This window comes from Stegastes partitus, unplaced genomic scaffold (genome assembly GCF_000690725.1).
Source record: "Stegastes partitus isolate 25-593 unplaced genomic scaffold, Stegastes_partitus-1.0.2 Scaffold1973, whole genome shotgun sequence".
In the NCBI taxonomy this organism is placed as follows: domain Eukaryota; kingdom Metazoa; phylum Chordata; class Actinopteri; family Pomacentridae; genus Stegastes; species Stegastes partitus.
In genome coordinates, this window is record NW_007579704.1 from 74,296 (window position 1) to 89,233 (window position 14,938).

The following is a 14,938-nucleotide window of genomic DNA, read 5'->3' on the forward strand; positions in this document are numbered from 1 at the left end:
CATTGAATTTCCCTTCTGGGATAAATAAAGTATTTTTCATTTCATTTCATTTCACACCAGCTGTTTCCTGCTCTTTCTAGTCTTTATGCTAAGCTAAGCTAACTGGCTGCACCTTCATATCTAGTGCACAGATACGAGAGTGATTCTGACTTTCTCATTTATTTATTGGCAAAAACCGGAATGTACATATTTCCCAAAATGCTAAACTATATCTTTTAGAAATAGAGTTGAAAGAGATGGCAAGCGAGAAGTCATGAACTGATGTTTTAAATTACAGAAGGTGGGTCCTTTATGTTTTACTGTACAGTAGCTATTTATCTTGACCATCACCAGTGTTGACCACTGGAGGAATAAACTGTGGTTGTTTTCTAATCCTGTGTGGACTGAGATTGATGTTTGCCAGCCTGCCTGTTTGAACATGTGTTGAAGTTGGAGGAAGTCTCCTCACAGAAGGTTCGACTTACAAAGGCTACGATGTGTCATGACCAGATTTCTTAACAGCCTCCTCTGATGCAACCGTGTAAAATCTGATACACACACATCTGCTACAAATGTACAAACATGGATTCTGCACACATTTGTTTTCCTTTCCCTGGGTCTCTTATGAAATCTAAAGAACAATAACCTCTTTAAGAGGGTGCAGTTCTGATACATAAACACATAAAACAAGTTTATTTTACCTCACAGAGTGAGGAGTTTTTCAGCCCAAAGGTAAACAGACCTTTCCCCGCAAACTCTCCCCCTCAGTGTTTCCTGGGTCGGCGAGGTGGTCCGCCTTACTGTAAATCTGCCCACAGCAGTTTAAAAGAAAATGGCAATGATGGTTAAAAAAGAAAAAAAGAAAAAAGGCCCTCCTCTCTGCCAAAGTTTTGTTTTCACAACCTCTGTTTGTTATCACAAGCTGAGTGTACAGTTGCACAGGGGTGTGAGCGCACAGAAACACTATTAGAAGTTTGGATGTGATTTAGGGTTACATACATAGCAAAGGTTGATTCAGTGGAGACAGGTGCTGAGGCGTGTTGGTTTTTTGAGATAGAAGACAAACAACTTCTCTCATTTACTGTTTATTCTACAGTGTAATAATGGGATATTTTACTTGATCAAGGATCCAGCACTGGTTCAGAAAATCACAGGCAGCAAGCTGTTAATCTGTAACCAGCTTCCCCAGTAGTGGATGGAGTTTAGTCAGTATAGTGCAATGTGACTGGCTAGTGAACACACACGTTTAACTCAAATAGTGCAACGTGATTGGCTACATGGTTGGGGAGAGCTGCGGTTTAGATTTAGCTCTCCCTTCGTAGGTGCACAGATATGTCCATATCTCTTGACACACGACTGACACACGATTCATCCAATCCTCAGCAACCACACCCTGTAAAAAGAACCTTCCCTACCAATATTTACCGCTCTCTGACTGTCAGTACTTTTTCTTTATTCGTCGTTGTGCTACAGCTGTCACTTCTTAGGGAGGTTAGTGTGTCAGTACATGGACAACTACATCAAAGCAGTAGTAGATGTGTACCAGTGTGGTCAGTTTCATATGACATCTTTATCAGAGCAACACCATGCTGTGTTCTGGTGTGTGTGTGAGTGTGTGTGTGGGGGTGAGAGCGGATGTGTGTGTATGAATGTATAGCAGTATTCCTTCTATCTGACCTGACGTAACCTTCATGGGTTCAGTCCTTCAGGGCCTGATGCTTGAATCCTTCTTTCCCTTTACTTCAGATCAGCACAACTCATTCATTAGTTCACATTAAATGGCGTCAATGTGTGTGTTAAGCTAGCAGTGCTGTTAGAAAATAATATATTCCAACACAGGTTTGAGGTGACAGCTTCATTCCTCTGCCACCCACATATGGAAAAATATCACATCCTCTTTAGCACGTAGTCTCCATCTACACACAAACACTTCAACAACCAAGTGTTTTCCTCAGAGAGATGATGTTGTGCAGTAGCACTGAAACCAACCATTATTGTCATTGTGATTACAAATGATCCTGAACCGAAAAAAAAGCCACAACTGAGGCTCAACATCTCTGCTTCCGACTGCAGCCACTCACTCAGAGTGCATGAAGCTATAAGCCTTTGGATGAATGGACGCCATATATGTTAGAATGTAGCAAACCAGAGCGAGTTGTTTAAGTAAGACCACGATCTGTCTAAATACATCCTGTCTCCTTTCCCCACTCTGCCCTCGTGATAAAGCACTTGGTAGATGATCAGAGTGAGCTCTAATGGAGGATCCATGAAAGAGGCTCAGAACGAGAGTAAACAGAGCTTTACTCGGTGTTTACACTCCGTCTCTCTGCAGACATCGGGCCTGATAACACACACACACACACACGGGCACAATGAATGACCCTGACCTGCAGCCCGCTCGCCCTCGCTGCTCAAATAAACCCGCGCGTGTGCAGAACTAATACACACACACACACACACACACACACACACTGAGCTGCACAGTCTCTGGCGGTGTGACTGATAAGACGGAGAGATAAGAGTGGGGTGTGTTGGAGTGAGGAGAGGTCACGGAGGTCTGGAGGCTTTTTCGTTCACCTGGAACTCTGCACATTCCTTTGTTTCAACAAGTCAGATGTGTGTGTCGATGGTGATTCACACGACGGGGCAAAGATGCACCGAAACACCAAAGAACGCCTCTTATTGTGAATTCTTTGCACCTGTTTTACCATATAGAAACTATTCTGCCTCCCTCAGAAATGTGTAATATTTGTTTAAAAAAAAACAACTAATGGTGTAAACTAGTTATTGAGCGACTTCATTGAAGCCTAAACTAAAATTTCTTCAACAGAATTCTCGCTGTCTGTAATTTTTAAGTGTGAAATATGAAGTTTGATGTAGTTTAATTCACTAGATGTAGATTGCAGGTGTAGGGTTGCCACTGGACACCATTTTAGCTGCTCTCTCCTCCCCTTCTGCTATTTACCCTGTAAAACAATGAGTATTTGTCAACAGTTTTAACTGCAATTTTTTTTCAACAACTTAAATTCTGGACTATTGAGCACACCTGAATATAAGCCACACCCCCTAACTTGAAAAAGAAAACACATGTTGTACATATATAGGCTGCAGGTGTCCACGTTGTTACATCAGATCAAATCCAGTTTATTGTCATTTTGCTGAACATACAACAGAAACAAGATGAGAGAGTGTTTCTTCAGGATCCAAAAACTAAAAGCAATTAAATAAAGAAGTGTTTGCATATCTGGACCAGCAGTTCAGCATTCTGTCAGCTTGTGGAATGAAGCTGTTGAAGCTGTTGATCAGTCTGGAGATTCTTCGTTTAATGCTCCGGAGACGTTTGCCTGATGGCAGCAGTTGAAACGGTTTATGGAGAGGATGGGAGGAGTCCCTGATAGTGTTCAGGGTCCTGCTCCTCTGGACAAGTTCAGAGCTAGCTGTCTGTCTGTCTGTCCACCCGGAACGATGTCATCTCCTCCAGCTGTATGTCCGTCTGGGATGTTGTCATGGAGCCATGTTTCTGTTTAAAGCAAACACACAGCAGTGTTTCCACTCTGTGCAGGTTTCTCTCAGCAAACGTCCAGCTTGTTGTGGAGGGAGCGGACATTGGAGTGTAGGAGGACGGTCCTGTTGGTCTGGAGGGTTTAGCCTTTAGCCTAGCATGGATCCTGGATCTCTTCCTCCTCCTTTGTTTACGTTCATGCCGCTTCCTTCTCTCTCGGGTAACTGCCGGCGTAGTCTCTCCGATCAGACTCCATGTTGGTGTAGTATGTCCACATCACATCCGAGCGCCGCAATTTTAGCGACGTTCATTGCTCTGATGTTCAGCAAAGTCTTTCGGCTGTAAGGTTTTGCAGAATGAGTGTCTGAGATAGCCAAGACACTCAGAACTTTCACTCTCGCTGTCTCCTGAAGGGGCCGCTGCATCTATGTACGCCGCCATCTCTATGGAAACATAACATGAGATATTTACACAGAAAGATTTTTTAAACTTTAACTAAATACGTACCAGTAACATAGAGAAGAATAACCAGTAACAAAAGAAGAATGAATTCACACATCAGGCTGCACGGTGGATCAGTGGTTAGCACTGTTGCCTCACAGTAAGAAGGTCGCCAGTTCGCGTCCCGGTGAGGACACCCGGGATCTTTCTGCGTGGAGTTTGCATGTTCTCCCCGTGCAGCGTGGGTTCTCTCCGGGTTCTCCTACAAGATCCAAAACCATTCTAGATTGTCTGTAGGTGTGAATGTGAGTGTGCTCCACAACCCTAGTGAGGATTAGGCGGTGTATGGACAATGGATGGATGGAATTCACACACTGACAGTAAAAATAACAAAACGGTTTCTAACGCTTGCATGAAAAATCTGTATTTTTACAAATAGCAATTTGTTTTTTCACATTAGTCACACTGTTTTCCTCTCTTCAAATTAGCAGAGAACTTAGTTTTTTTCTGTAATTTTGTAGATATTTGCTGTTATTTTCACACTTTTTTTTAAATCTATTTTTTCTGGCATCATTGCTGCCAGAGTTTCAGAATCTTTGAGGATTTTTTAAACTTTTTTTTCCCTTTTTAAACAATGTACCTGCTCCTGATTTTAAAACCCCCTTCATTTAGTGAAACAACCTCTGAGCTAGCATCGTACCGCACTGAACATATGGAGCGTTACAGAAGATTTGTATTGAGCAGTATTTCAACCCTGCTCGGTTTTTGTTGTTGTTTTAGTTTTTTTTATGAACTAATCATTTTAATGTTCAATTCCCTGAATGCAAATGTTTCACTAAAACAATTCCCTGGTCACTGTTTTCAGAGGCTTTATTTTACAGTTTATATTTATCAATACAGTTGTTATTAGTTTATAGAAATATAACAGTTTTTTTTCCCCCAAAGCAGAAAGACAACGCGGTCCAGTTAGAATGTTCTAAGTTTGATGAAACGGTGTCTTGTTGAAGCAGCTTTTTATCAAAAAAGCAGAACGTGAATCCACACGTGCTCCATTGAAGGTAATATTTCCAGCAGAGTAGCTGGAGCTGCCTTCTCCACATCTGCAGAGAATTCACTTGATTTAGTAGTTCGACTATATTTGAATGGTAAATGGTCCGCTCTTATACGCCGCTTTTATTACCTCAGTGGCTCCAAAGCGCTTTACAATGTGTTTCTTATGCACACGCACACACACTGATGGCGGTGGAGCTGCCGTGCAGGGCGCTGGCCTGCTATAGGGAGCAGCTCGGTGTTTGGTATCCTGCCAAAGGGCACTTGGACAGGAGGGAACGGGGGTTAAACCACCAACCCTGTGATGGGCTGAGAACCCACTTCACCACCTGAGGCCCATTTAAATCATAGTAGTGGAAGTAGAAGAGCAGCTCACAAAAAGAACTGTTGTGTTTCTTCATTATTTTCGGCCTCATGTGGGATTTTTATTGAAGTTAAGAAAGTTCTCAGTCAACCTAAACAGCAATAACAATAGACCTGATATTTCTGCTTCATGCAGCTAGTTGGTCATTCTGTCACTGCTCACTGCCCGTCCAGTTAAATATGAAGTGATGCTTCAGCATAAAGAATTCATTTACACGTTTTCTTTAAAAGAAAAACATAAACAGATAAAATAAACAAAAAACAAAGTCCAAAACTGTAAAATTCTGTATTTATTAAAAATGGTAATTTGGTCCTTTATAATGTTTGACTATAAAATTACACTCTTTTAAATACTTTTTGCTATTTTTAAGTTCAAAAAGTGACCAAAAAATATATGTTGAGAATAGAGAAATGGTAAATCTGCGACAACAAAAAAAACATTTCATAGATGTGTGCTGTTATTTGAAAAACAAACTTGAATAATGTTAAATGAAAAAAAAAAGGTAAAAATTGTCATTTATTTTTTTTGTAATATGTTATTTGTACATTGTTTATTTATTTAAAGTTTTTTGAACAGTATATTAGTCCATACTTTAAAAAAAAACAAAAACAAGCCAGAAAAAAAAGAAAAAAAACACATATTTTTTGGCACCCTTGCTGCCAGATTTTCACTGCTTTTTGTTGTTGTTGTTGTTGTTGTTGTTGTTGTTTTTCCCTCCGTTTCTCTCTCGGCTCTGTTCCTTTGCAGGGAAACATGAGGCGCTACTTCAGTGGTATGAGATGTTCTCCCGTTTCCTCGAGCAAGGCGCTCAGCCTGGCTGCAGACTCGGTGGAGCTGTTGAACCGGCTCGTGGGTAAATAAAGATTTCTTTAAAAGCGAGAGGAAATAAAGGTCACGCAGGTTGAAATGGGAGATAGAGGAATGTGTGCAGGGCTCAGTGTGCAGACAGACAGAACGTTCCTGCTGTCAGGCGGCTTGAGAAGATCCAGGTGACGGCAGGAGGATCAGACAGAAGGTCAGAGGCTGTGCTGCTCTGTAAACACGGTGAAGGAGCATCTGAGGTCAAGCTGCACATCAGCACTGTGAGGCTCTGCTGTGGTGACGGGACTGGATTCAACTTAACTCCCTCTGCAGCCCAGTGTTTATACAGAAACTACATCTATTTCAAACCCAAGGACCAGAGGAGATGTTTTTAACAGACACATTTTTTTTTTCTCCTGCCTTTTTTCCTTTCCTGTGTATTATATTTTGTGTGTGGCGTGGCACCACTTCCACATCAGTAACCTATAAATCATGGTTTATAGGTGACTCATAAAGCATTCATAAGAACTAATGTTGGTTAATAAATACATCGTAGCCCAGTCCCTCTTCTCTGGTGCTTTTTATGAGGAAACTCAGATGAAACTATTCAGCTCAATAAAATAAATAAAGATCCTTTAAAGAAATCGAAACCCAGCTATAAATAATGAGGTTCAGATAAAATGTAATCAATTAGAAAATACAAAGAAAAACAGTGATATGAGTAAAAGAAAGCGTTATAGTTGTATAGTATTTGTACAGAATACGAAGAAGTTCAATCAAACCTCATCTAATTTATCAGTACAGCACTTTTAAACTAACGTGATTGTGTCATTTGCAAAAACAGATAACTCCATCTTCACAAACCTTCAGAAAATCCACTTTTCCATCGTCTACCTGAGACAACATCAATCAAACCTAAGTTATCTCTGTTTTTGTCATTTCTACTGAGTCAAATCAACTCATCTTCAGTTTGATTGATATTCTCTCAAGCAAACAACAAAAAACTTTTCTGAAAATCTACAAAAATGGAGTTATCTGTTATTGCAAATGAAAACTATATAAAACTGTATAAAATACTCAAACAGCCAAGATCAATTTCTGAAATTGAAAAAAAAAATTTCAATATTAGGACCATTAAGATCAACCAAAAGCCATGAAACATAAGTAGATGTTGAGGTGTTTCTTAAAAATGTTTGTTTAAGAAAAAAAACAACTAATAATTGTCAACCTGGTGACCAAAAAGCTGTTCTAATTGACGTCTTAGGCCACAAAACATGATTAAATGTGTTATTAATAGTTAATAAACCTTTTATTATCATGAATAACAATCAGTTAAGAAATGAGGTTATTTCATTTATACCGTCCAACTTGCACAACACACATGCTTCTTATAAGAGCAGCTGTGTGTGTGTGTGTGTGTGTGTGTGTGTGTGTGTGTGTGTGACTTTGTTCCAGTATTTTGTCGACGTGCGTTAGCTTGCTCAGGCCGTCCGGGGGAATGTGACGAGTCAGTACCATGCGCTCGGTTCTGGTGTTCTCACGGGAAAACCGCCCGACTTCCAAACACGCGTTTAGAGCACATGTGTGACTTTGTGTTGCGTTCAGGGGCCCTTTTTTCTTTTTCTTTCTTTCTGTTCTTTTTCCAGCAGGCTCAGGAAACCGCCGTCAGAGCAGTGGCGCAGGAATATTAGACACAATTAAAACTGGCGACAGACCACTAAGTCACACTTGTGTTAAATTAGTCCTGCAGCGGTTCTGAGTGGACCTGAACGAACAGAGCTGAGCAGCAGGGAGGGGCTGAGCCAGAGGGTTTTTGGGGGGTGCTGCTGGTCCAGAGCTGCATGCGGATCTGATCTTCACGGTGATGATGTGATCCATGTGTTTGTGAAGCCAACAGTCACGCTGACACTATAAGGGGACCTGCTGGACTCAGACATGGTGCTGAACAGGTCCATTTCATTATTTAATTATTATTAGTAGTAGTATTTGAGAAACAGATTCAGACTTGACACTTTTTATTCACGACTACTGTGTTTCTGTTTGCAGATTTTACACGTTTGTTTTCACTTAAACGTCACTTATTTAGTGCTCACACACTTGCTGATGCGTTTTTTTTTTTTTTTAAATTCTTGGTTGTTTTTAATTATTTACGAGTCAAAATGTGACCTGACTGCTCACTGCAGGCTCAGCACCGGGAAGCCACACTGTAAAAAATGCAATATATATATAAATGTAAAAAATTTAATAAAATGTAGTTTTTTTTAAATGTAAATTGCATCCACATCTTTTTTTTTTTTTTTTTTTTTTTTTACAACATTCGACTTTAATGATCTTCTTTTTACTGTATTTAAATCAGCAAAAAATATCACAGTTTTACAGATATTTGATGTGAAATATAAAAAAAATAGCATATCAAGAACTGGAAGATGGTAAATATTTTAACTGTTACTTTACAGAATTTGCCATGGTTGTTAGATTACAGATAGATTTTTTTTTTTAATATATATATAACTATACCTTAAATCAGCAAAAAAAAAAAATCAATATTTTACAGATATTGACACTTGTTTGAAAGAACAAATATGTATATTAAGGATGAATAATTGTAAATATTGTTTGCCTGTTACTTTACATACATTTCCTGGTTTCTTACAGGAAATGAAAAAAAAACATTATTTACATGTGGACTCTTCATTAAAAAAAATAAATAAATAAATAAATTTTTGCCAGAACTGTACACATAGCTACATTGAAAATCAGTATTTTAGATTTTTTTTTAAGTCATTTGTTCTTGAACAATGTGTGACCAAACAGTTTTTACTGTTTTAAAAAAACATCCACAAACAGTTCTCATAATCTTACAGGTACTTGACATATTCACCATGTCTTTCTTGATGTATTTACAGTTTCTGAACATGACAGCTTTCCATTATTCTTCAACATGTCTTTTCAGGCGCCCTCACTGCCAGATTTTCACCTTTCTTATTTAATTATTTTTACTTTTTCTTTTACAGTGCACCACTTTATTCCGCGTCCAGGCTTTCTGCTGTTTGTTTGTTGAACTGGGAGCTCCGTGTGCTCGTATCTCTCCAGTGGGTCTGTGGGAGTGGTTTTTGGAGCGAGCGTTCGCGTGTCACTCAAGCGCAGTCAGCTGCTGGCACGCGTCCCCGCTGACGCGCGGCGGAGCGCACACGGCGAAAGTTTGTCAAACAGTCTCCCTCTTGTCCTGCTGCTGGGCGCACTCTGCTCCTTCTGCGCACTCCTCCTCAGGATGTTTGTCTCCGTCGGACGCAGCCTTTGCCACGGCTGAACCCGAACATGTAGCCTGCGCGCTCTCAGCGGCGCATTTGGGGATACTTATATATTTTTAAACCGGGAGCTGCGGAGCGGGCGGCTGGCTGGCTGGCTGGCTGGTGTTGCGGTGTTGGTGTGGTCTGGTGTGCGGGATCCGGTGACCGCCGGGGCGGACGGGCCACCATGCTCCGGCCGTGGGCTGCGCAGTGGATCACAGCTGTGCTCCTGTGTCGGGCGGTGGCGCAGTACTCCAGCGACCAGTGTAGCTGGCGAGGAAGGTGAGGATGGAGGATTCCTGGCCAGTTTGTGTTTAGAATCGCAGGCTGATTTCACAGAAGCAACACACAGTTCATTCAGGAACGTTGGGGATCATTTTGTTAAAGAAGTGCGAAAGTAAACGTGTGACTGTGTTTGAAGTGATCCGTGCGTTTGACTTCAATCCACGGATTTGCCGAAAGAGTCGCTTTTACTGGTGAAAGAGAAGCTGCGCCTTTGAACCGCTTCTGTTGTCCATTACTCTGGATTCTGTGCAGGCTCAAAGGAGTAATTACACGCACACATGTATAATTAAGATTCTACGGTATCCTCAGGAAGGGCGCTGGAAGGTCAGCGGAAAATGAGTTAGAAAGAAAGTTCAGGGATGAGTGTGACCGCATTGCGCTTTTACTTGTGGTTAATATCGAGAAATGCACTGACGTCACATCTGATTATTAATCCACGTTGCATTCATCGGAATCTTTTAACAGTCACTGTTCTCAGAAAGGAAAATGACTCAGAAAACAACAGATCATCCGTGAACAAGAGTGATGCTTTACTTGTTTTTGCCAGAGTACTCCATCTACTAAATGCCCCCTGTAGGATTTTTACCAATGTATTTCTGATCACAGGAATGTCTCTGCTCCAGCTCCTAATCTTAAGTAAATACAGCCACATGGTGCCTTTGATCGCTCCTCCAAGTCCCCAAGTCATAAAAAAAAAGAAAGCCTGTACTTTGCACTCTGTGTTGTAAAGTTTACTCAAATCTTCTAACTGCTTAATCAGTTCCTGGTGTTGAGGTAGTTTTATGCACATCAGAGACAAGTGAAGGATTGGCTTTGGGACAGCTGCCAGAGTTAACGAGTGTCATTAAACCCCCTCTGTATGTGTCTTTAACTCTGTGTTCAGGAGTGTTTTATATTCTCCTCATATCGGTCATGTTGGTGGTTTTATTTCCTCCTCTCTATTTGCCTTTTTAAAAGTCTGTTTTCTCCTCTGCAGCGGTTTGAGCCACGAGTCTCACCGCAGAGACGTGGAGCAGGTCTACCTCCGCTGCTCTCAGGGGTCTCTGGAGTGGCTCTACCCCACCGGTGCCATCATCGTCAACCTGAGACCCAACGTAGAGCCTTCGTCAGGACGCGTGTCGGGCCTCCATGTGTGCATCAAGCCCCGGACTTACTCCCAGGTAGAGCTTTGGCTCCGGTGTATCTAGAGTTTGGGTGAATCGCAGTAGTTCTGATCAGAAATCTTTGTGCTTGTTCAGGGTTCTCACGTGTACCTGGAGCATGCAGGGGATCTGAGGCTGCTGCTGGCGGATGAGGACCAGGCGGCGGTTCACTGCTTCAGCCTGGCAGAGGGGGCTCTCTTTGTGGAGGCCATCCCGCAGGCAGACATCAGCCGGAGGATCACGGCTTTCCAGTATGAGCTGGTGCCCAGCCAGGGGCCGGGGGCGCACATGTACCCATACCTGCACCCTGGTCTAGGTAACAGCCATTTTGATTGTATTCTATTATGTAATTTGCATTAGGAAGGAAAGTTGTTCCACTAGAGAGGTTGATTTTCTGTATAAACACTGATACTGAGTACATTCTTCAGCCTTCTGCTAGTTTTTATACATTTAAATCACTGTATTTACTTTTATTGATCACTTACAAGTTTTTACCACGCAGTATATTTGAAACTTTAGCTCTCTCTCTTTGCACAAATCTCATGTGATTTCCAAAATTTAAAGTAATTATTGCGTCATGTTGAAGTTGTGAGCTGGGAATATGTTGCTTTTGGTGCAATCAGGTGATGCTTAAACCCAATTGTAGCCACGCGTTGTTGGAAAATTATATCTAGATTTTAAATGATGAGCTAGAAACGGTTTGAAGGACAACATTTCAAACTGGCATTGTAGTGAAATCGCTGCTCTCCAGTAAACAACATTTAGTTGTTTGTGCGCTTAAATGCACCAACAAACAAAACACTTCCAGGTCACAGGGTCATTGTTTCCACTGAAAAAAGATTCAATGTTCACTGTTAACTGTTTCTAGTAAATTTCAGTTTCAATCGTCCACAGCCTCCTGGTAATTGGCTAAAATGGTCTGTTAAGCTCCTCGTTGCCTGACACAGTTCACTGACAAGAAGTGAGGGTGACAGACTGAAAAAAAAGAAAAGAAAGAAAAGGCCACGTTACCGTTTCACACTTTCTTCATCTCAGCCGCTTTCTGACACCCTCCTCCCCCACTTCCTCACCTCCCTCCTCCCCCGGTGTCAGCCAGACGTATGAAAACAAGCAGGCCAATCAAAAGGTCTTGTTCGGGTCAAGCACAAAGGTCAACCCATCGTCTCTCAGCTGTCAATCAAGAACAGACCTGCCTGCTTCTCAACGCAGGGGGGTTTGGGGTATAGCCCACCCATATAGGTAAAGTGTAGACAGAGAAGAAAGTCTTTCCAGTGGAGTTCCCTGTCTGAGTGTCTGGAAGCTTTATGGCTGTTTTTGTAGCTGACAGGGTCAAGGGCTAATACTCTGATTCAAGTCTCTTCCCTCACCTGCTGTTTCTTACTCACCATATACTCTCGATTTTTGAAGGAAAAAAAACACAAAGCAACACATTTAAAGCCAGAACAACAGACAATGTGAACCAATTTATAGGATAATACACAAACTAACAAGGGAAGATGAAATGGGTCTTTGAAATAAGAGCTTTTATGTTTTTATGTTCAAATAATTTGTCATTTTTATGTTTTTTGTTTCAGTCACCTGCAAACCCTGCTCAGACGAAGAGGTGCTCATGGCTGTGTGTACCAGCGACTTTGGTAAATACATACACAGATGTGCACATTAACCCTCTGAACCCCAAAACCTGCCGACAGGTTTAAAAGGCATGCTATCACTTTTTTTTTATAAAGCCAAAATGACATCATTTATCAGAGACAGAAACTATAAAATAGGAAAGAATCACCAGAATTGCAACTTTCCACCTGTCCTCGAGCAAATCATGTCAAGAGAATTACTGAAATCTAAACCTAAAAATGGGATGTTTCATCAAAATCACTTTAATCACATTTAAAAGTTTGTCGAAAATTAAAATGTTAACCATGTCATGTTGAAAAAAAAAAAGTGCACTCCTCGTCACAACTGTGAAGTAATTAGAGACTCAGCTGTGACCAACAGTATTGGTTCAGGGAGTCTTTGGCTGAGCTGCAGGCTGTGTTATTTTAACAAATTAAAACTGTAAACAGTAAAATATAGAGAATATGTAGTCATATAGCAGTATTGGTAACCTCTATAGGCACTAGATTCCACATTTTTTCATTTTTTGTAAAAGAAAAAAAGAAATTCAGCTTTATTTTTTCATTTATGTCATTATAACTGTGACATACAACACAAAAAGAAACATGTGTAAGTTGTTTCTACTTCAAGCCATGGTTGGGCTTTCTCCAGAAAGGTTCAGGGCTTCATATTTCAGTTGAAAATGAGCCCCCAGTGAGTACAATGTGAAAAAAAAACACCCCAAAACTGCTTCAGGTTAAGAGGGTTAAAAGAATATTTTAAAATGAAAAAGTACAGTATTGCTTATTATGTTTCTTGCCCAGACGTTGTCTGTGCAGTAAATATAAAGCTACTGCCAGCAGCTGGTTAACTTTAAAACTGGAAACAAGATATAACGCATCGTATCTGTCCATTTGGCAGACATGTTATGTAGTGAACTTTTTCTGTAAGACTTCAGAGAGCTTCTGTTTTTGGTTTTCATGCTAAACTAATCCAAGCTGCTGCTGCTGCTGCTGCTGGTTCCAGCTACGTATTTAGCAAACACACATCAGAGTGGTATCAGTTTTCTCTTCTAATTCCTGCCAAAACAGTAAATGTGTTACTGAACAGTGACCACAGCTGGCATTTAAAAGAAAATGGTACCTTAAATGTGATTGATCATCCAATATTCCTGAGCTATAAAGTCAGTAGATTAACTCAGTTACGTCACTTATACAATAGCTCCAGAACTCATCAGACCAACAGCAAAATCCAAACTGTATTGGAATGAATAAGGTTTTGTTTATTTACTTTCCAGTGTTATTTAGTCCAGATTCCATTCTCCCTTACTAATTTCAGGTTTGATTGATTCATTTACTGAATCTGCTTCTTTTTATCTCACCTGTTCCTGACTCTGTAGCTGGCAGCGGCGTCTTTGGAGGTGTGGCGTCGGGCACCAACAAACACTCCCCGGTTGTGGTCACTCTGAGCCGACTGTTTCGTCAGAAGAGCGGGGTGTTTGCTTGGGGTGGAGCCAGAGGACGAAGCTGGCGGGGACGTGTCAACGTTCCCAAACAGTGCGCTGTACATCCAGGCCAGGATGAGTACCTGTTAACTGGCTCTGTCCACTTTGGCGAAGCCTGGCTTGGCTGTGCACCTCGCTACAAAGACTTCCTGAGTCTGTACATCAGAGCTCTGAAAGAGGGAACAAACCCCTGTCAAATAGACGTAGACTGAGAGATCTCCTCGTGGCTTTGTGTAAAGGAAGGAGGGTTGCTCAAAATGTCAGCGAGGAAGGTTGAAAGTTGGGGGATCGAGCAAGAAGGGATAAGCGGGCTTATAAACCCCTGGTCATCACTGAAGGCAACTTCTCCAGACTCTCTTTAGTGCTGTGCAGCTTATTTTTGCCTCGCAGCAGAAAGGACAGTTGGACACTGAACGTTTCAGCAGCTGAACTGAAATGTCATGTATACTGCAAGCATAAATGTGTGCATGAGTGACAGAGAATGAATGATTGATTAGTTAAATTTGTGCCTAACTGGTTAACTTTTTTTTTTCCCCACATTGATGATACTGCTCATTCTTGAAATGAAAGTTTGCTTTGTAAAAAGCTTTTTGTAAAATTTAGGAGTCTTCTGACAGAAGTGTATAGTATGCAGCTCTGTGAGTCTTTATAAGTTTGTGTGTGTGTTTTGCTATTGAGTTCAAAAGGGTCTGTACAAATTGACAGAAAATTAAAAGGCATCTGTGTTTCTGTTGATGAAGGTGGTCTATGTCTGCATTTGTGCATGTTCTAGTATGAACAAAACTGTAACTTCAGATAGATGTGTTTGACAAATCTACCCGTGTATGTCGCATACTGCACGGCACAATGAGGTTCGGTGTGGTTGGCGTGCAGATAATTAAAAACAAGTGGCGGGGGAAGCTCGTAGTAGGAACAAAAAATAAAGGACCAAAAGTTACCAGCCTCTCCGCTGGCCCACATGGACGCAAACAAAGACATATTATCCACCTA

The 14,938-nt window shown here is 41.2% G+C and overlaps 1 protein-coding gene across 1 annotated transcript; it reads left to right on the forward strand.

Moving 5' to 3' along the window:
* The first annotated feature begins 9,328 nt into the window (after positions 1-9,328).
* Positions 9,329-14,687, forward strand: metrnlb (meteorin like, glial cell differentiation regulator b). Its single transcript, XM_008303298.1, has 5 exons — positions 9,329-9,709; positions 10,689-10,872; positions 10,951-11,170; positions 12,429-12,488; positions 13,844-14,687. The coding sequence occupies exons 1-5, from the start codon at positions 9,615-9,617 to the stop codon at positions 14,158-14,160; spliced, it is 876 nt and encodes a 291-aa protein (XP_008301520.1). The 5' UTR covers positions 9,329-9,614; the 3' UTR covers positions 14,161-14,687.
* The last annotated feature ends 251 nt before the right edge of the window (positions 14,688-14,938 follow it).

Bases quoted from the DNA above. Each gene is read 5' to 3' on its own strand.
- metrnlb (XM_008303298.1), top strand. From the start codon at position 9,615: ATGCTCCGGCCGTGGGCTGCGCAGTGGATCACAGCTGTGCTCCTGTGT. The intron at 9,710-10,688 runs GTGAGGATGGAG...TCTCCTCTGCAG, and splicing joins CAGTGTAGCTGGCGAGGAAG to CGGTTTGAGCCACGAGTCTC. The intron at 11,171-12,428 runs GTAACAGCCATT...TTTTTGTTTCAG, and splicing joins ATACCTGCACCCTGGTCTAG to TCACCTGCAAACCCTGCTCA.